Source organism: Trifolium pratense, linkage group LG6 (genome assembly GCF_020283565.1).
Source record: "Trifolium pratense cultivar HEN17-A07 linkage group LG6, ARS_RC_1.1, whole genome shotgun sequence".
NCBI lineage: Eukaryota > Viridiplantae > Streptophyta > Magnoliopsida > Fabales > Fabaceae > Trifolium > Trifolium pratense.
The window spans coordinates 1278521-1299894 of NC_060064.1; the positions used below are offsets into that span (position 1 = coordinate 1278521).

Consider the following 21374-nt stretch of genomic DNA (forward strand, 5'->3'; position numbering starts at 1 on the left):
AATGTCACAATCAGAATATACATTATTGGCTCACCAAAAAATACATTTGACCAGCTGCCTCCTAATTATGATTCCTTATATCGCACTCAGATGGCTTACGGCGTTCAGCGGGGGGAAATTTCAATCCCACAAAAGGATGTAATGTACTCTGAATTAAAACATGTATAATCAGTTTTTTTCTGTTTAAACTTTTTTTTAAGGACCATTCAACAATCGGATATACTTTTGCAAAGCTCTGTAATGTCAATGGACCAAAAAGTACATAAGGAAAGTCAGAGTTGTTGATTGAGTTTGACCCATCTAAAAGGAGTTTTAAGATGACATGGTGCAATCAAATCTAATGGAGAATCTAAACGAGCTCATCACCAACATCCACTTAGAAAGTTACAAGGGCAAAACTTGGCAAAATAAAACGTTCCAAACCTTTGCTCATTATCATCCAATAAATAAGGAAGGACACACCCACTTTCCATGCAACTCATTCGGATATCTCTAGGTTCAGCAACAACTCATCAGTGTAATATCTCCACAAACTTTAATATTAGAACTTGCTGATACAATCCCCTGCCTAATTTGCCTCATCATCTCGTTTACCATCATCAACTTGCATGTCATCAAGCAGGGTAGCTTCTTTTATGTTATCAGGTTTGTTTGCAGCTTCCATAACCTCATCTGGATTGGCAACATCTTGACCCTCACCATTTTCCTCGTTACTTTTTATTTCCAATGCAGCACTTGTATCTACTGCGGTCTCACTATTTTCAATAACGCTTTCAATGTTTTCGCCTTCTACAGCTTTTGAATTTTCATCCTCTGCAGCAGGTGCATCTGGCAATGTAACACCAGTGATGTGTGTAGCTTGTGCTTCAGAGGAGGAATCCACATCCATATCAACTTTGGAGCTAGAAGTAGCCTGATCTTGCACAGTGGCTATTTCCGGGTCAGCTGAGATGGGTACTGCTTCACAATTTTCTGTACCCTGCACATTAATTTCATCAGCCGTGGCTTCAGAAATCTCAAGGACATGATTCTTTGCTTCGGTTTCTTCTTGCTGTTGTGCTTCTACCTCTTCTATTGCATGGTTCTTGGCTTCAATTTCTTCCTTCTGTTGTGCTTCTACCCTGAACTGCTCCATTATGTTTTGTGTCCTTTCCAGCTCTACCATAAGATCTCCGTATTTCTTCTGTAAAGTTCTCTCAAGTTCCTTTTGCTTCTGAACTTCAGACCAAAGATTGTTTATCCTATGCTTTGCTGCTAACTGCTCCTGTTTTTTCAAACCTTGAAAACACTCGAATTCTGTTGCAGCCATGTCCATCTGCTTGAAAGTGGCCTCGATCTGCGGCCAAATACCGTTTTTTGATCTCATCTGAAAATGCAATAGCCAAAATTTAATATTCAATCTCAATTTTGGAATTATAAAGATCAGAAACTTGATTCAATTTTTCAATATGCTAAATCCACATGGGTATAACGGTAACTTCATTTCATTTATTAAACCAATATAATCAAGAAAAACAAAAAAGATGCAAAATAAATACGAAGATCAAGCTGCCTTAAAAAAAATATCTTCTATACAAAAAGTTTTTTACAAGGTTCTCTCATCCGGAGGTAATCCTATTTGAGACATGTCGAACACTATATATGTGGGAACCTCTCCCAGGCAGAATTCGAACCTTGGTTCGCTGGGATGTGAGAGTCTATCTCTTTCGGCTAAACCCAACCTCCGTTGGTTCTTATATACAAAAAGTATTTGATAATACATAAATGTGTCCACTTGCACTGTTGAACATTTTTAGATGAAAGGGTTTGCATAAACTTGCACAAGTTTATCTTTCCTTTCTCGGTGTTAAACTGCACTGATGTAAATATGGGAGCCCCTATTATTATTAGAGGAATGACATCAGCATCTCTCAGATACTAACTCATAGATTAAAAGCTTGTACATTGTAGTTAATATAGACGTGCTGTATTAGATTAATACCCCTGTAACTGCCTTTACCAAGTTAGTTAGAACTAGTTTAACAATAAGTTCTAGAAGCTTCACTACTAGTATCTTCTATATAAAGGGTCACCCTATTGTAATCTCTTTAGCTTTTCAATAATGAGAATCAGTTAGAATAACAGAATGATCCAAGTCTTCATCTTCTATCATGGTATCAGAGCCTAGCGTCTACTGGTGAACCCAGGTTGATGACCAGTCATAACAAGTTACAAAATGATTTGGTTCTTTTAAGTTGATTATTTGGTAGATGAGAGGGGGAAACAATTGTCGTCAACTTTACTGTTGCAGACTTGCACACAAACCAATCGAGAACCAATTGAGGTGGATAGGTCTTAAATTTAGGTCTAACATCTTGGAAAAACAGAGCTGAATGTTGAAATGGTGGACCATGGATTGGAAGGACACAGACTTCCCCTTATAAAGACTATTTTGGGGAAATTGACTACGATTTGGGTTCCTTGTTCGATTGTGTTTACTCATGAGACAGTGGTTGCAAGTCCCAAAGTGGGAGTTGATACAGTATTAGTTGAAGTAAACCATTTGCCATATCATTATTCATCTATGGAAGGGTTACAGATCTGAGAAAAGTATGAGTAATGCGTCATTTTCATACCTACCACTATGTGTATTCATGTGGGTTTATTTGGATAAAATGTGGTGGTTGTTTGAAAATTGATATATGGAGCTCGTCTGCAACCGAGATTTATTCTATGTATGTATATTAGGACAATGAAGAAAACACTAGCCATAATTATGATTTGAATACAATGAATCTTCAATAAACTACCAAAGGAGAAGTATGATTGAAGTGTTTTGTCAACAACAACAAATCGTGTTATTATTTTCTAATAAACACGTGAAGAATCTATTCTGCCGCATAAACCCTCGCTAATTTCATTATTTTGCCATGTTGCTTCCTTTCTCCTCAATGATATGGTGCTTTCCTTGTCTCATCTACAAGAAATTTGACTTAAAAGAGAAAGCACGCTTTTTACGGTAAAAGAAAATACATAAAAACGATAAAAAAAATGTGCCTTGTTATAACCGGACATCAACCTGGGGGTTCACCATTGGACCCTTTGTTTTGGGGTCCACATTAGGGGATCTCATATAAATATAATTTATTATAATTTTTATATCATATATATGCATATATTTTAATTTTATAAATTGGATCCTATCTGCATCATTTCTTGGAGTAAGCTCAACCATCCATCAATATAAACTGCCATCGAAGCATTGGCTAGTGCAATGAGTGTGCCAAACAGGACTCCGTTTACTGGCTATTGCCGCTTAAAACTTTTACTTCAACCAAATGTGAATTGCACTGCCAAGTGCCTGGTCAAATATAATGTTAGGTGGGCAAGTTGTTGACCTATACCTCGTGCAAGCTCAGATATTGGGAAATCAGTGTGGTGCACTTGGGGATCACAATTTAAAATTGTGAAGTTTCATGAGACTACACATCAAAAACTAATCAAGCTGATCCAATCCAACCCTTAAAACTTAAGGCCCCGTTTGGGTGGTTTTTGGTTTCATGTTTTGAAATTTTCAAAAACCTAATCTAGTTTCAATTTTGAGTTGAGTTTTAGTTTTTTGAGTTAAACCACTCTCTTTACCTTGCCTCACAATGAACAAAACAAAGAAAATAAGTAAAAAGAAAACTTTGAGAGCAGGTGATAGACCAAGAATACATATATCACACACAATAATGAAATGCATTTCCCAAAACGACTGCAACGGTTTCCCCTAATCATTAGCTGGGTTCCGTAGGTTTTCAATTGCAACAGTTTTAAGTTTATAAATCATTTTATATTAAAAAAACAACTTTAAAGGGCATTCAGACAACATAAACACTCTAGAATCTCAATAAAATTAATGCAAGCCAATTTGCATACAAGATATCAGTGACATACCTCATACCCATGTGTGAGTAAAGTAACCTTCTTCTCAAGTCGTATCAATTTCTCCTTACCATCATCCAGCTTACTTCTCACATTCTCAAATTCATTCTGCAAAGCTGCTAGCTTCTCCGTGTTTCCCGCAACACTTGATAGACCATATGCATTACGGGTGACAAAGTACATTAAATCATTAATGCAAGTGGTATGTGCTTCAACAAATTCATCAAGGGAATCATTTTCATGCCCCATTGCCACACGAAGATGCTCGGCTTCATCTTTTATCAACTTATCAGCCTATCAAGAACAGCATACATAATTAAATAACAATCAATATATATATTATCACTCATCCACTAACAAGTTTATCTCAAATTATACTATACTCAAGCTTAAAGTGTAAATAATAATTAACAACCAGTTTAAAATGTGTATTACTATCACTGGACAAGTTAACATAAAATTTTGTTATAGGTAATTGAAGAATCACTTGTAACAAAAATGAAAGAGTAAGGTATAACTTGGGGGAATTACAGCTGAATCAGGAGCTATCTGAACTCAAAGAAAAAATGGAGCACAACTAAGAGAAAAGAACGCAAACTTCAACCTAATTAATCAAATGGTTATAACTGAAATAAAGTGCAAGCATGATACAATCCATATTACATACTGCCACAATACTCAAGTAACTTATAAAGGAGATGGTATCACAATTTAAACTAAGAAGTCCATAACATTTCTACTTAATTTTACATAAGACGCTTCTATAAGTGGTTTCTTGGGGTGAAAAGGGGATACAATATAAGAATAAGAATGCTGAGTAGTAACTGGATAAATTAGCAATAATTTTAAGATCAATATCACCATAAAAAAACATGTGAATCATCTACATGAAAAATTAAGTTGTGTACCATAGGGTGAAAAGGTGACCAAGCAACTTACTAACAAATTAAGTATAAAAGGCATAAAAAATAAATTAAAAGGTGAGCAGATAAAGTAGAAATTAGTAAATACATACCTCTTTCATCTCGTCCTCCTGAAAATCTTCTATGACAGGGACAGCAGGTCCATTTGCCGCTCGTTTGGATCCTTTCTTTTTCTCCTTATTTGCTATCTCCTCAAGTGGATATTTGGCATTGTCATGCTCCAGTAAGGTTAGAAGCTCCCTTCTTATCATCTCATCGGCTTGCTCAATATTGGTTGGTGGAACAAATGAACTCCTGTCCCCGTCAGCTCTTATCAACGAGTTCCTAATAAGCTCGATAGATGCTGGAGGAGGCCTAGGAAGTTCCCTTTGAAGGACTTTTGATCGTTTTCTAAGTAATGCCTGCTGCCGTGCCTCTTCTTCAGCCTTTTCTCTAGCCATTCTATCAGACATATCCTCCTCAATCTTCTCCTCAGGCTCTTCAGCATCTTCTTGAACTGGCTGCATCACTATCTGGTACTCATTTTTGGGCTGTGGAAGGCTGCTTAAACCAGAGCGCAAACTTTTTTTCATATCAGCTTGTCTCCGTAGCTCGAGTTTAGCACTGTCGTGCATCTCCATATCCTCATTGATATGTAGCTCGTCCCTAAGAGGAGTTCCCTTAGGAGTCATGCCAAAAGAAAAACCATCCCTTAACGGTGTCATACCACTTCTGGGAGTAAGGCCTGCACTTCCAGGGGTTGCAGAGGGAGTCAGCAGTGGGTTTGGAGTGTGAATTTCCTTTTTCTTAGGAGTGACCCCAGAAAAATCTGAAGGATGCAACTCCGGGTTCTCTCCTCCCAACAGTGGTGTCTGAGACTCCCTCAGCCTGGCCAAATTTTCAGCTTCCATCATGATAGCATCTCCTTTACTAGCTGGTGTTCTCTGAGGAGTTCTTAAAGGAGTCATTGCTTGGTTGGGTGTCTGTGGATAATTAGAGAGAAGAGCACGTGTAGCACTGCTGCCTTCAGTGAGTTCCTCGCTACCCACAAGGTCACTGGCATAACCCAACTTGGCAATTTCATCCAATTCTTGGTCAGAAATCTGGGGTGGTGGAAGCATCAGTTTTGATCTCTTTCTAACTGTTTCTGGGTCATTCAGCTTGTTGGCATGCAGAATAGCAGCCGGGGCATCTTGCCTCTCGGCAATTTTATTCCTTGCAACGTCTTGCTTTCTCAGCTGCGCCTCAACATCGATCCTTCTTTTTCCCTCAAGTTCTTCAATAGTAGTAGGGAATGCTGGCTGCTCCACCGTCCTATCCTCATCGGCAACATCAAAATAACCAGGAGGAGGCCTCTTCTCAAAGGGAATTTCTGCATTATAATCAATCCCTCTCCTTTTCCTCCTCCGCTGCCTTACATCAATTCCAGCAGCCTTCAATTCTCTCTTTTTCTGTAAAGAAGCAAGCCTCCTAGCTTCCTCAAGCTGTTTCTCCCTAGCTTTCCTTTTGGCTTTCTTACCTTTCGTGTTAGCCAACCGAGCACGTGCTTCAGAAAGCATCTCCTTCTCATCCTCATCCATATCAACCGGATCAGGTCGAGCAGGCTTTGACTCAGGATTCGGGTCAATCTCCCCCGGACGCAATTTCCTAGGGTCATCACCAGGCTCATAATTATCATCCTTAACACAAGCAGCATCAAGAAGTTTCTCATATCGTTCAAGACACTGCGAAGGAGTACGACCAACAATGGGAGCAATTGTTCTCCACTGAGTAGGCATAAGCTTAGCAAGATGAAGTAACTTCTCATCCTCTTCTCTAGTCCATTCGGTTTTCTTAATGGAAGGATCTAACCACTCATACCAACGAGCTTTACACTGTTTCGCAGATTTACGAACAAGAAGCGAAGATATACGAGCCCATTGATTTTTACCATATTTCATAACAGCAGCTTTCAGAATTTCATCCTCGGTGTTTTTCCAAACACCTCCCTTTATCATAATCCTCATATTGGCAACACTTTTTTTGTATTCCTCTTACAAAATTGATTGAACTGAAAAATAACAAAAAGTCCAGTAGAGAAGATTCAGTTCTAATGCGTGAAAATCGAAAATTGCGTAATGCGAATAAAGAGTGAAATCAATGAAGTGTAAGTAATTAGGTTAAAATCGCGAAATACGTAGAAAGAACAGAAGATAGAAATTGAGATAAAGAGAGAGAGATATACCTCTGCGGTTTGGAGACGGCGGCGAGGGATCTGAAGACGACGATGCGGCGGGTACGGTGATGAATGAGGTTAGGGTTTGTGATCTTTGTGAGAGTAGAAATAAAGAAAGAAACTAAGCGCCAGCGGAAAAGATGAGTGAAAGAAAGAGAGAAACAGTGAAAAGACCGAAAACCTTACCAATCTGTGTGGGTGATGTGATGTGAATGGTTGAAACTTGAATTTGTGTAACCCCAATTTTATTTTATTTTAGTAAGGCTCGGTAAAAGATACCTTATATTGATGTAAAATTAGCGGTCGAACTAATTTGTACCTATGAAATGACTTAAAAGATATATATTTAATTAATATTTAAATTTTTTTAAGTAAGATGATAAGGATAAAATTGGAAGAAAAAATGATAAAGCTATAAGTTATAATCTTATAAGCTACTTGAAATAGTATTTGAAAAATAAGCTATAAGTTAGTAAATAAGCTATAATATTTTAGCTTATTAACCTTTCAGGGACTCGTTTGGCTCAGCTTTTTTTAAAGCTTATGCAAATTTTATATATTATTATAAGTTTGTCAATGTAATTTATGATAAAATAGATTATAAAATTATAATTTTCACTAGTGAAAACTTATAAAATAGCATGGGTGTTTTTTTACTAAATACTTGTATATAAGCTCAGGTAGGAGTAAGATTTACTATTATATATTTTTGCGCATAATATTTTATTTAACAGTTTTTTTTTTACTAAACTTTTATTTTTTAACAAAATGTTTTTTTTTTAAGAAGCTAAATTACCCCACCCAAATTGGCACCAGAGAGAATCGAACCTCATACCTCAAGAGGACTACACTCTCAGGTCCCAACCAATACCAATACACCAACTCAAGTGAGTTTAACAAAATGTTTTATTAATATTTTTAATTTAGTTTTTTTTTTTTTTAACAGAATTCGTTCATAATTCATATATAATAACTAATAAGCCATGTCAATACAAAGTAACACATCATCGAAATAAACAAGAGTACACATAACATATAATTAGAAAACAACGCGAAACTGTGGAGCGTTGGATCCAATTGCAGGAAGAATCTCCCAACGACAAGGCTCAAGATCTTCAGAAACGGAACAATAACCAGCAAGTGTAACCTTATCAGTAGAAGCAGCAACCGAACCAAACTCGAAAATGGATATACTCGCGTTTTGAGGTCGAGGAACTTCCACCGCACCGTTCATCCCCGCCGCCGTTACACCACCAATCTTCGTGTTCTCCGACTTCGTTTCCGGTTGAGAATTCTTTCCCTTCCGCCACCACAGTAAACCCATTATGCTTCAAAAATATGAAATAAAAAATTAAAGATATATGCATAAAAAATATGAAATAAAAAAATTGAATTTTCACTATAAAAAAGGAAATAAAATTCAATATAAATAAAAGGAATTAAGTTTATAAATTATAAAGTTTGTTCAATTGAAAATAAAATTAATTTTATTAAAAAAAAGAAAATTAAATTAATATTTAACATTAATTTAGTTAATCAAATAGCAAATGACACTAGAAATGAAAATTTTAAATTACATTATTTCTTCAACAAAATAATTGTTGAAATGTTAGATTTATTTTATAGAAATTTAAAACATTAAAATATTTTATTAAAAAGTAATTAACTCGTTTCACAGCTATATTATCTCATTTTCTTTATTTTCATTGCATTTTCTACTCTTTCTTTCCTTCTACTATCTTTCGGTTTACTTTCTTTCATTAACCAAATATAGTGTAAAAATCCAAAAATAAATACACCAAAAATAACAAAAAGTCCAGTAGAGAAGATTCAGTTTTAATGCGTGATAATCGAAAATTGCGTAATGCGAATAAAGAGTGAAATCAATGAAGTGTAAGTAATTAGGTTAAAATCGCGAAATACGTAGAAAGAACAGAAGATAGAAATTGAGATAAAGAGAGAGAGAGATATATATATACCTCTGCGGTTTGGAGACGGCGGCGAGGGATCTGAAGACGACGATGCGGCGGGTACGGTGATGAATGAGGTTAGGGTTTGTGATCTTTGTGAGAGTAGAAAGAAAGAAAGTAAGCGGAAAAGATGAGAGAAAGAAAGAGAGAAACAGTGAAAAGACCGAAAACCTTACCAATCTGTGTGGGTGATGTGAATGGTTGAAACTTGAATTTGTGTAACCCCAATTTTATTTTATTTTAGTAAGGCTCGGTAAAAGATACCGGATAGCTAATAATTTGTATGTATGAAATGACATAAAAGATATATGTTTAATTAATATTTAAATTTTTTTAAGTAAGATGATAGGGATAAAATTGAAAGAAAAAATGATAAAGCTATAAGTTATAATCTCATAAGCTACTTGAAATAGTATTTGGAAAATAAGCTATAAGTTAGTAAATAAGCTATAATATTTTAGCTTATTAACCTTCCAAGGGCTCGTTTGTCCCAGCTTTTTTTAAAGCTTATGCAAATTTTATATATTATTATAAGTTTGTCAATGTAATTTATGATAAAATAGATTATAAAATTATAATTTTCACTAGTGAAAACTTATAAAATAGCATGATTTTTTTTTACTAAATACTTGTCTATATAAGCTCAGGTAGGAGTAAGATTTACTATTATATATTTTTGCGCATAATATTTTATTTAACAGTTTTTTTTTTACTAAACTTTTATTTTTTAACAAAATGTTTTTTTTTTAAGAAGCTAAATTACCCCACCCAAATTGGCACCAGAGAGAATCGAACCTCAGACCTCAAGAGGACTACACTCCCAGGTCCCAACCAATACCAATACACCAACTCAAGTGAGTTTAACAAAATGTTTTATTACTGTCAAAAAAAAAAAAAAAACAACAAAATGTTTTATTAATATTTTTAATTTAGTTTTTGAAAGCACTGGTATTTTATTTTAGAATATGAAAAATTAAAGATATATGCATAAAAAATATGAAATAAAAAAATTGAATTTTCACTATAAAAAAGGAAATAAAATTCAATATAAATAAAAGGAATTAAGTTTATAAATTATAAAGTTTGTTCAATTGAAAATAAAATTAATTTTATTAAATAAAAAGAAAATTAAATTAATATTTAACATTAATTTAGTTAATGAAATAACAAATGACACTAGAAATGAAAATTTTAAATTACATTATTTCTTCAACAAAATAATTGTTGAAATGTTAGATTTATTTTATAGAAATTTAAAACATTAAAATATTTTATTAAAAAGTAATTAACTCGTTTCACAGCTATATTATCTCATTTTCTTTATTTTCATTGCATTTTCTACTCTTTCTTTCCTTCTACTATCTTTCGGTTTACTTTCTTTCATTAACCAAATATAGTGTAAAAATCCAAAAATAAATTGGCGAATGATCTAGGAGAGGATAGATTATCGACTAACTCACTAAATAGTGGGATTAGAAATAAGGTTGTGTGATATTTTTGCTGTTTTTGTTCTTGGTTAGAGAACCGTAAATTGAACATCGATTTCTTTCAAATCATCCATAGGTATTAAAAAAAATAAGGATACGTTGTTTAGATTAGCTTATTTCGCCTTATATCTGGAAGTACTCCAATATAGCTTATGAAAACATAGTATATATAAAAAAATAAAATTATTTTATCTTTTACTAAAAAAATAGTTCATGTAAACTTACACATAAGCGCTTATGCTATAAATTACAAATAAGCTATTTATCCAACAATGTCCCGGAATTACGTTTATATGAAAATGAGCTTACAATGAAAACAATATAAACTGCATGTAGGGACAACCTGAAAACATAAAAAGCATTAAAAAAAAAAAACACAAAACCCTCAAATGATCACTTGACTGTCAAATCAATAACCTTATAAAGCATAAAAAACACATTAGTTGAAACATTCATGGATCCAACAATATACTAGTATCTACAAGTTCCATGGAATCTAAACATGTCCAAGAATAGAAAAACAAATCTAGGGAGTGAAATTAATTCCATCCCAAAAAATAAACTTAGTCATTGCTGGCTACTGTTAAAGTTGAGTATATCATTATGATAAGCAGAAGGAGAAATTCGAGCATCTTATATCTAGAAGCTGTCAATGTCATTGAATCTTTGCCCGTTTTGTCGGGGGTACGTCAGAAAACTGATCATCTACCCTCTCATGTTCATTGGTAACTTCAGCTTCATCTACCATTTCTTTTTTGCTTGCATCTTGGGAACTTTCTTCGGTGTTACATCTTAATTTTCCGCGTTCGTCATTTGACGTTTTTGAATTGTCTACAGGAGAAGAAGGTAGCGCCGTGTCCAACAATGCAGAAGAAGGCGCGTTTGAAGTGGTAGAACCCTTGTTGTCAACTATCAGTTTCTGTTTCTCAAACATCATCTCAAGATGTTTCCCTTGGTTTTCAATTTGAATCTGCAACTTCCTTTGAATCTGTATAAGAGTTTCAATATCAGAATAGGCCAAAACTTGAAATTCCTCGGTGTTGGGTGAATATCAAGTACTGATAAATAATAATGTACCTCAAGTTGTTCGTGGAGCCGTTTCTGGAGTTCCATCTGCAACCGTAATGCTTCAGTGATCCCCTTACTCCTGTAACCATAACTCAAGGCAAGATTATGAGCAATCTTGTTCATTTCAAGGGAAATAAATCTTATGGAAGAACTATTTACAATGCAAATGTCAACAACAATAAGTATCGTGTCAAAATCTAAAAGAAGTTAGAGAAATGACTCACGTTTTCAAGTCCAGAGATTTCATTTCTTCAATTGAACTCATCTTTTTCTCAGAAGTTTCTGCAGGTACAGAAGAAGATATCATTCACCATTCACATTTTTACTCTTATAAAACATTAGCGGGTAAAGAGGCCACACACAAAGAACAATAGAGATTATAAGTACACTCTTGTATACCTTCTGGTGACTCAGGTTTGTATCTGGCAGTTCTATACTTCTGAAATTAAAAGTACGGGTATATGTAAACAACATTAGATTAAAAAATCGACATACACCCCACAAACAAGCTCTATTTAAGAGGATGAAAAATCATATATGTACCTGCAGGTGGCTTTTTACATGGTAGATAGTAAGGCCTTCAACATTCATCAGATTCAGGACACCTTTTGGAGTAGCCTCTGCATGTTAAAAATCATGAGATGATTACATGAAGCATTCCACAGAGAAGGTCAAGAAAAAGGATGAGAGTAGGAAGAAGTAAACATACTGTCACTACCACCAAGCTGGTTAACTGCTTCCACAAAGGCCTCATGAAGTTCTGGACTCCAGCGCATTCTAGGCTTGGATTGAGATGCAGTTGATGCCGATGCTGAATTACAAAGAATGTTAACTTCTGCAGATGGTGTATGCGGCTTCTGAGAAACCTGCATTGCCTGCATCAAAAGAGTAAGATATACATGTTTATGCAAAACTTGTACGATAAGAATCGAAAGGGTAAACTAAATAAAGGAAACTAATAAACAAATGTTAATGTACACAATAAATTAGAATTTAAACTGTTAGCAGCCACAAATAGCATAAAGGGGAATATGGAATGGAATATACTTTACACAAACTCACATACACATGGTGACAAAATCAATTAATAATAGGGGTGAGCAAGGGACGGGTTATACTTGTTTGTCACTAACCTAACTGTTGGTGGTATTCTAGAGGTGGTATATATTATAAACTATATTGTTGCATAATTTAGAGTAGGATAGTATTTTTGGGGCTGAATATTCATGTATTTTTCTTATTTCAAATGCATCTCATACACATGAATATATATAGCATGAGTAGTGATGGTTACAACTATCAAAGAGTCACCACTACTAGGTGCTTAATCAATGATTAAACACTCCACTAAGCACTAAGTGCTTCCACTAATAACAATGACAATTCACTTATATAACTTTTCACTTACATTAGATAATTTCCACTACTTTATCATATTCCACTAACATAAAATCAAATCAGCACATTAACTAACATACTCCCCCTTAATGTGCTGCTCTTTAACTCCCATTGCTTCTCTAAGTTGCTGAAATCTTCCTCTTGGTAGTGCTTTAGTAAAGATGTCTGCAAGCTGCTCTTGTGAACTGCAGAAAATCAACTGCACATCTCCTTCTTCAATCACACTTCGAATGAAGTGATGCTTTATGTTAATGTGTCTGGTCCGGCTATGAAAAACAGGATTCTTTGCCATGGCAATAGCTGATTTGTTGTCACAATGAAGCTGGAGACTTCCCTCTTGCTTCTCTCCAATATCTTCCAATATTCTTCTCAACCAAAGTGATTGTTGTGTAGCCAAACCAGCTGCTAAATACTCAGCTTCAGCTGAAGATTGCGCCACAGTATCTTGCTTCTTTGAGCACCAAGAGATCACACCTGAACCAAGGTTGAATACATAACCTGAAGTGCTCTTCATATCATCAACACTTCCAGCCCAATCACTATCACAGTAGCCTTTAGCTTCAAATTTAGAATTTTTCTCAAATCTGATTCCATACTCCATGGTTCCCATGACATACCTTAGAACTCTTTTTGCTGCACCAAGATGTAAATGACTTGGTTTGCTCATGAATCTTGAGAGTAAACTAGCAGCAAACATTAAATCAGGCCTTGAAGCTGTAAGATAAAACAAGCTTCCAACCAAACTTCTATACATGCTTGCATCTATTAATCTTCCACCATCTTCCTTCTTTAATTTTTCATTCACCACTAAAGGAATATCAACAGGTTTGCAGCCATACATGCCAAACTTTTTCAAAATATTTTCAGCATACCTCTTTTGACAAATAAAAACTCCATACTCATCTTGGTAAACCTCAATGCCAAGAAAATGATGCAGCAAGCCAAGATCACTCATCTCATATTTTTTCATCATCTCTATTTTAAAATTTTCAACCATTTTCTTGTTGTTACCAGTATACACCAAATCATCAACATAAAGGGCAACAAGAAGGATATCATCTTTACCTTGATGTTTCACATACAAGGTAGGTTCACTTTGACTTCTTTGAAATCCTTGCTGAACGAAGTAGCTGTCAATTTCACTATACCACGCTCTAGGGGCTTGTTTCAACCCATAGAGAGCTTTCTTCAACCTGTAAACTTTTTCCTCTTGGCCTTTAGACACAAAGCCTTGAGGTTGCTGCACATACACCTCTTCCTTTAATTCTCCATTCAAGAAAGCTGACTTCACATCAAGTTGGTACAAATTCCAACCTTTTTGAGCTGCTAACGCAATGATTGTTCTTACAGTGTCCAATCGTGCAACCGGAGCAAAAGTCTCACTATAATCAATTCCAGGTTGTTGTGCATAGCCTTTGACTACTAATCTAGCCTTGGCTCTTTGGATTGAACCATCAGGATTATGTTTCAATTTGTACACCCACTTTACTCCAATAGCTTCTTTGTCATTTGGCTTTTCAACTAGCTGCCATGTTTTGTTCTTCTCAATTGCATCTATTTCTTCTTGCATCGCATTCCTCCAAACATCTTCTTTGATTGCTTCATCAAAATTTTCTGGTTCCACAACACAATAGTTGCACCTTGCATAAATATCACTCAAGTCTTTCAATTTTATTGGAGTTGAGCTCGGAGATGATGAACTTGAAATTGGTGAACTTGGAGATGATGAAGAACTTGGTGTACATGGGGCTGGTTGCTCATTTTCAGCTGCTGAATTTTGTTGTAATAAAATTGCAGGGACTGTTTTCTCCTCCGTTTTGTCTTCTTCCCAATTCCAAGAAGCATTCTCATCAAATACAACATCCCGGCTAATGATCACTTTGTTTGTCTTCATGTTGTAAAGTCTATAGCCCTTTGACATGGAACTATAGCCAATAAAGACACATCTTTCACTTGTTTCTTCCAGCTTTGTCCTCTTTTGTTTAGGAATTTGAGCATAGCAAACACACCCAAAAACTTTAAGGTGGTTCACCGAAGGTGTTCTTCCACTCCAAGCTTCAAATGGAGTCTTATTCCATACAGCCTTTGTTGGACATCTATTCAGCAAATACACAGCAGTATTAACAGCCTCGGGCCAAAAGGTTTTAGGTAAACCTTTCTCAAACAGCATAGACTTCACCATCTCCATCACGGTTTGATTCTTTCTTTCAGATACACCATTTTGCTGAGGTGTATAGCCAACAGTGAGCTGTCTTTCAACACCTTCATCTTCACAAAATTTGTGAAATTCATTTGAGGTGTACTCCTTCCCCCTGTCACTTCTCAACACTTTTATAAACCTACCACTTTGTTTCTCAACAAAAGCTTTAAACTTCTTAAAAATTCCAAAAACTTCAGTTTTTTGTCTCATAAAATATACCCATGTCATGCGGGTAAAATCATCAATAAACAAGATAAAGTACCTATTTTTGGCATGGGACAAAGTATTCATAGGGCCACATACATCTGTGTGTACAAGTTCCAACACTTGTTTAGCTCTCCATGCTCCTCCCTTTGGAAATGGTTGGCGGTGTTGTTTGCCAAGCATACATCCTTCACACACACCAAATTTTTCTTCAATTATTGGCAGCCCATACACCATCTTCTTTTGATAAAGCAACTTGAGACTATTGTAGTTCAAGTGCCCAAGTCTTTTGTGCCACAAACAAGAGTCATTATCTTCTCTAGCCATCATGCTGAAATTTTTCTTGTAATTAAGAGAAAGTGGAAAACTTCTATTGTTGGTCATTTTTACAACAGCAACATTTCTTCTCTTTGAATAAAAAATTCTGCACTCTAGATTCTCAAAATTTAGAGAATAGCCATGCTCCAAAAGCTGTCCAATGCTTAGCAAGTTCTCATCTAACTCCGGCACATAAAGAGTGTCATGAATGACTTTGCTTCCTTGCTTTGTTGTAACTCCAATGCTGCCTTTGCCTTTTACTTCAACATGTTCTCCATTGCCCAATTTAACTTTTGAGCCAAATGAAGAATCAATGTTGATAAAAGCTTCTTTCTTTCCGGTCATATGATTGCTACAACCGCTGTCCAAATACCACACATTTTTATCTTCTTGAAATGCCTTTTGACAAGCAAAGAATAAATTACCTTCATCATTTTCTCCTTCTGCAAATGAAGCATGCTGCTGATTGCCAAAACGACAATCTTTTTGAATGTGCCCGAATCTCTTGCAATTGTAACATTGTGATTTGCCCTTGTTCCAACAATCCTTCTCTGCATGAGTGTTACTTTTACAAATGTTGCACCATTTATTTGATGCTCCTTCATGCCATCTTCCATCATTCGCACCTCTTCCTCTACCTCGTGAGTTTCTGCCTCTACCTCGGCCTCTTCCAAATCTGCCACCTCTAGAAGACTCACCTCTATTTTGTGTTGGAGGCTTATTTTCACCATTGTTGGGCTGAATGTTGAGTTTAGATTGAAAGGCACTCTCAACTGATTTTTCAGAACGTCGTAACAACCTTTGCTCATAAGATCTCAAAGACCCCATCAACCCTTGAACTGACATAGTTGATAGGTCCTTAGTTTCTTCTATAACAGCCACCATAGGATCAAATTTTTCTGTCAAACTAATCAGAATTTTATCAACAATTCTGCGATCATCTATTCTATCTCCATGTGACTTCATTTGATTCACCAATTCAGAGAGTCTGTTGAAGTATTCATTCAAACTCTCATTCTCCTTCATTCTTTCATTTTCATAGTCTCTCTTAAGAGATTGAAGTTTCACAGTTCTCACCTTTGAGTCTCCTTCAAACTCTTGTTGTAGAATAGTCCATGCATCCTTTGATGTTTTTGCTCTCATAATCCTTGGGAAAATGGATAGAGAGACTCCTCTTTGAATCATCCCGAGAACTCCAGCATCTGTGATCTTCTTCTTCTTCAATTCTTCAAGTCGGGTGCTTGATTCTTCATCCTTTTCATTTGCTTTAGGTGCTGGTTCTTCATACCCCTTTTGGATGAACTCCAAGACATCCAAAGAGGTGAATAGAGTCTCCATTTTAACAGCCCAAAAATCATAATTCTCTCCTTCAAACAAAGGAACTTTAACATTGCTATAAACTGCGGAAGGGTTGGTTGTGGAAGCCATATTTTTTGTTGTTTTTGCTGCAGCTGCAAGGATCTGCAGCTCTGATACCACTCTGTTGGTGGTATTCTAGAGGTGGTATATATTATAAACTATATTGTTGCATAATTTAGAGTAGGATAGTATTTTTGGGGCTGAATATTCATGTATTTTTCTTATTTCAAATGCATCTCATACACATGAATATATATAGCATGAGTAGTGATGGTTACAACTATCAAAGAGTCACCACTACTAGGTGCTTAATCAATGATTAAACACTCCACTAAGCACTAAGTGCTTCCACTAATAACAATGACAATTCACTCATGTAACTCTTCACTTACATTAGATAATTTCCACTACTTTATCATATTCCACTAACATAAAATCAAATCAGCACATTAACTAACATAAAACTTTTTATCAGATAATTTTTTAAACCCTAACCTGTCCCTAGACCCGAACAAACCCAATTGTCTATGGGTCAAATTAAGACCGGGTCTATTTAAGACGAGATCGTGTTGGCCTGAATGACAATTGAAACAAAAGTATAAGGTGATTATACAATTATGACTAAAAGTTGAAAATGAAAGATTGGATTTTTTAGTATTTTACCATGTATTCTAACTCAAAACATGACTCCTACGCTAGTACTATAGCACAAGATTTCTATATAAGCTAAAAACATGACTTGGTTTTTATGTGCATCAATGGCTTGGAATGAACCTAGATGTTCTATTAACTTGAAAGGTAAGAACAAGAAATGCAGTAGTGTTCAAAATCAGATTGAGAAACAAACCTTCGGTGTTGGTTCTGCAGCATTGTCATCACCAAGAAGCTGATTCCAATTTGGGTGGAGAGTATCATCAATTGTCATTAGCTGTTCAACCCATTCCCCGAAATCAGATTTTTTGACATTGTCATCATTCATGTAACAAGCAGCACTGTTTTCCACCGGATCATTCTGAACAGAAAAAAGTTCAGGAAAACTAAGAATATCCTGCAATGGATCTGGTCCCCAAGAAATATCATCATTTTGTTGAGGGTGAGAAGTGAATGCTGTTGAGTGTATTTCCGAAGACACATTGTCACCTAATGTTTGAGAAGCGAAGGGAGAATCTTGATATTGCTTATCATGCTGTGAAATGGGAGAAAAAGGGATGCCACCAGGACATTCAACAGTGGTTGAAAACACCGGACGAACACTTCTGATCGGATTCAGTGATGCAGCTTGCATTGAGGTAGGATTTGTATTCAGACCCCTACCAGGTGAACAGTGAAAAGAATCCGGGGGTTTCATACATTTGCTTTCCATAAGAGTGGGAAGAAGGGGTGAAGATGAAGAATGCATAGTTTTCGAGGCCTCAAGTGAATTCACCTTTGCCGATCCTGATTTCAATATAAAAAGTAGGTTTTTATGTTAGTGTCTGTTGAAATATTGCCTTGATCTAGTTTCCTTTATTACTATTATGCGATATTTTGTTTACATCTATTATCCCTATAATTCGGGGATCTTGATTGTAACTTTTGATTATAAATACATCAGGCTGATGACTTAGTCATTCAACCATTTCATTCAAGAGTGTCCAATATTTTAGACATTAGCCGTGTTAGAATTTGTGTGTAAGCTAATCACACGCATAACAAATTATCTTAATCACCAACATAATCGGTCAAAATATACAACAATTCAGTAAACTAAACTTTTTTTCAAAATACCTTGCTAGTAAAAAATATAACCTTGTTGTTCATCTAAGAAGTGAATAGTTTGTGGTCATAAAAGCACTAGAAAACATATAGAACTAATTTGACATGTATTACAATAACAAATGAACACATCACAACTTTCACAGATATCCTTGAAAGAATGAGAATAAGAAATTGAGCATACAGCACATGTTAGTCTATAGTTCTAATAAAGCAGTAGTAATCAGATCATCATCAGTAATCACAACATAAGGGAGTAATTGAATACACATCAGGTTTTAAACAAAAGTCCACTACCGCGATTTAGACGACGACATCAAGGTTTTCGACGTCTTCAAAGCCACTATGATTGAGGTTGCATTTTACCGCGCTCTTTGCAATAATCAAAGAACGCGACAAAATTGCAACCACAACCACAATCACAATCACAATTTTAAACCTCAAATGTTTTTCTGGGATTTTTGTTTTTTTAAAGTAAGCAGGTTGAAGTCATGAAACAAGGCAGCCATAATTATGAACTAACACACACATATACATACATGGATTATACAATTGTAAATTGAAAATGAGTATGGTTCTTTTGCTTGAGGCCATATATCCAATCCAACCAATCCAATGAAAACCAAACAACTTTTCCAGATTGAAATTAGACAAATTAATCTTATATAAAAACATGAGCAGTGTGATGTGAAGAAAAAAGATGAAGTGGGAAAGAGAGCATGTATACATACATACCTGATGATTGATTTGAAATATCGAAAAAGAATGAAGAATTATTGGAGGGAGAGGGAGGGAGGGTATAAAAGAGAAGAGAAGAAGAAAGAAACAAACACAGTCACGTATTTGTGTTGTCGTGTTTAATTTAACTAGAACAAACAAAACCAGACATAGTCCCTCGTATCTGATTTTTGTGTCTGAATTAGGATAACCTAGGAGGAGTAGTAGTAGGATTTCTCATTGAAGAAACAACACCAGCGCAGCAAAAACGCTATCTTGCGGCGACTCACTCAATCCCACGTGTGTCTGGATATTATTGTACTATGTTTTGGGCCGTTTGATCCATTACGTTTCGTGTCCCATACTGTTTTCATTCACTTCTTCATAGTTGTCATCTCCAACAACGTGTTGACTTTTTTCTTTGTACCAATACACTACTATTTTATTGAAAATGCTAATGATTTTTTTTTTGACAAATTGAAAATGCTAATGATTAGTTTGTAGACCCTCCGTCCCTTAATATAAGTCCCTTTTGCAATTTTTAACTAGCTAGTACCCTAGAGCACTAGTTTGCATGGCCTTTAATCGAATCAATCTACAATTAAAAAAAAAAAATGCAAATAGCATAATGTGAAAATAAATATTTAACTTATTAAAAAATAAATATTTAAATATGTGTACATTTTTATTATAAAATTATTCAACTGACTATATCTCATCTCATTTTTATGGATATATTTCAAAAATTAATATAACTTCATGAATTCGTAATAAATTTAATTGTAGTGTTAAGTCACTAGATTTAATCTAGTGGTGAAGAATTTAGGTAGTACGTTAGAAGTTTTGAATTTGATCATCAACTTCATTTTCATTGTAAACCAAAAATTAATTGCATACTAAGCTTAGAAATACAATACTATCTAAGAAATATTTTTGTGAACATATTATTTTTAGAAATGATATTATTGATTAATACTATAATTGAATTGAGATTAGTAATACAGTGAACCATCTTATTTTTCTTAAACAGTCTTTATAAAAGAAACTAAGATGTGATAGTATAAATTATTGAACTTTATATAAAGTAAAGTGGTTGTTGTTGGGGGAAGCAGATTTCCTGCTGGAATATTCCACAAAGTTTTCACGCAGTTTTGATTGTGGACCGTCCGATCTGTTATGTATGGTTGTGATTATTTTGATGGATTTTATAGTTGATTTGATCAGATCCGTCTGATTAAAAAGCAATGACTGAGATTAAAACTGCGTGAAACTGTGTGATTTTATTACTGTAGCAAATCCAGATCCGTTGTTGGGTGCTGCTAGAGTATGAAAGGTTGCAAATGGAGTGATGCAAGTGCCAAAGTAGTGACAAAGTGTCCAAAAATACATCTCTCTCTATTTGTGAGTCACTGTCAAATTCCTTTTGGGCAGGGCAGGTGAATTCACGGTGGCGCTTCATTCCTTGCTACTTGCTGGCTGCCCACTGTCAATATCAATTTCTTTTCGATGGAAACTAAACCCAAGATATTTTCCTTGCTACTTGCTTTAGGTATTATAACGATTGTATAGAATATAGATAGACCCAAAACAGTTAAGGGCATGTATGTATCATTTTTCCATTTATGTAATGATGAGTGTTTTACAATAATTTATGAAAATAGTTTATTGTCACTTGTCCTTAACTTTTTTTTTATTATTATTCATGTTCATAATTATAAATAAAAAAATAGTTTATATAAGCATTTATTATCATAAGTGTTTATAGCACTGGCCAAGTCTAACATGAACAAAGTAGTTCATGTGGTGCACCATGCACAAGTCTCAAATAACATTATAATGAATACGAATTTTACAAAATCGATCGTTGGATTGAAA

The 21374-nt window shown here is 35.0% G+C and overlaps 3 protein-coding genes across 6 annotated transcripts; all 3 read right to left on the bottom strand.

Annotated features, from left to right (window-relative positions):
* Window positions 1–2: 2 nt before the first annotated feature.
* Window positions 3–9177, bottom strand: LOC123889647 (cell division cycle 5-like protein). 3 transcript variants are annotated; one of them, XM_045939076.1, is made up of 5 exons: window positions 7210–7259; window positions 7033–7115; window positions 4922–6858; window positions 3919–4200; window positions 3–1366 (listed from the first exon to the last, which is right to left on the bottom strand). In XM_045939076.1, exons 3-5 carry the CDS (start codon window positions 6812–6814, stop codon window positions 569–571), a joined length of 2973 nt encoding a protein of 990 aa, XP_045795032.1. In that variant the 5' UTR covers window positions 6815–6858; window positions 7033–7115; window positions 7210–7259; the 3' UTR covers window positions 3–568. The 3 variants fall into 3 exon arrangements, with proteins under 3 accessions (XP_045795032.1, XP_045795033.1, XP_045795031.1); XM_045939077.1 differs by lacking the exons at window positions 7033–7115; window positions 7210–7259 and adding an exon at window positions 9003–9177; XM_045939075.1 differs by having other exon boundaries at window positions 7033–7310.
* On the bottom strand, window positions 7976–9206 carry LOC123889649. The gene is made up of 3 exons (XM_045939079.1): window positions 9170–9206; window positions 9003–9085; window positions 7976–8351 (listed from the first exon to the last, which is right to left on the bottom strand). The coding sequence occupies exon 3, from the start codon at window positions 8345–8347 to the stop codon at window positions 8063–8065; it is 285 nt and encodes a 94-aa protein (XP_045795035.1). The 5' UTR covers window positions 8348–8351; window positions 9003–9085; window positions 9170–9206; the 3' UTR covers window positions 7976–8062.
* Window positions 9207–10870: 1664 nt separating this feature from the next.
* On the bottom strand, window positions 10871–20442 carry LOC123889650 (protein PHR1-LIKE 1-like). Of its 2 annotated transcripts, none has more exons than XM_045939080.1 (8): window positions 19518–20442; window positions 17875–18464; window positions 12258–12423; window positions 12092–12168; window positions 11948–11987; window positions 11773–11830; window positions 11558–11627; window positions 10871–11468 (listed from the first exon to the last, which is right to left on the bottom strand). In XM_045939080.1, the coding sequence occupies exons 2-8, from the start codon at window positions 18424–18426 to the stop codon at window positions 11136–11138; spliced, it is 1296 nt and encodes a 431-aa protein (XP_045795036.1). In that variant the 5' UTR covers window positions 18427–18464; window positions 19518–20442; the 3' UTR covers window positions 10871–11135. The 2 variants fall into 2 exon arrangements, with proteins under 2 accessions (XP_045795036.1, XP_045795037.1); XM_045939081.1 differs by having other exon boundaries at window positions 12258–12414; window positions 19518–19938.
* Between the last annotated feature and the right edge of the window lie 932 nt (window positions 20443–21374).

Bases quoted from the DNA above. Each gene is read 5' to 3' on its own strand.
- LOC123889650 (XM_045939080.1), bottom strand. From the start codon at position 18,426: ATGCATTCTTCATCTTCACCCCTTCTTCCCACTCTTATGGAAAGCAAA. The intron at 12,169-12,257 runs GTATGTTTACTT...TTTAACATGCAG, and splicing joins CCAGCTTGGTGGTAGTGACA to AGGCTACTCCAAAAGGTGTC. The intron at 11,988-12,091 runs GTACATATATGA...TTTTAATTTCAG, and splicing joins ATGTAAAAAGCCACCTGCAG to AAGTATAGAACTGCCAGATA.
- LOC123889649 (XM_045939079.1), bottom strand. From the start codon at position 8,347: ATGGGTTTACTGTGGTGGCGGAAGGGAAAGAATTCTCAACCGGAAACG.
- LOC123889647 (XM_045939077.1), bottom strand. From the start codon at position 6,814: ATGAGGATTATGATAAAGGGAGGTGTTTGGAAAAACACCGAGGATGAA. The intron at 4,201-4,921 runs GTATGTATTTAC...TGTTCTTGATAG, and splicing joins AGGAGGACGAGATGAAAGAG to GCTGATAAGTTGATAAAAGA. The intron at 1,367-3,918 runs GTATGTCACTGA...TTGCATTTTCAG, and splicing joins TACTCACACATGGGTATGAG to ATGAGATCAAAAAACGGTAT.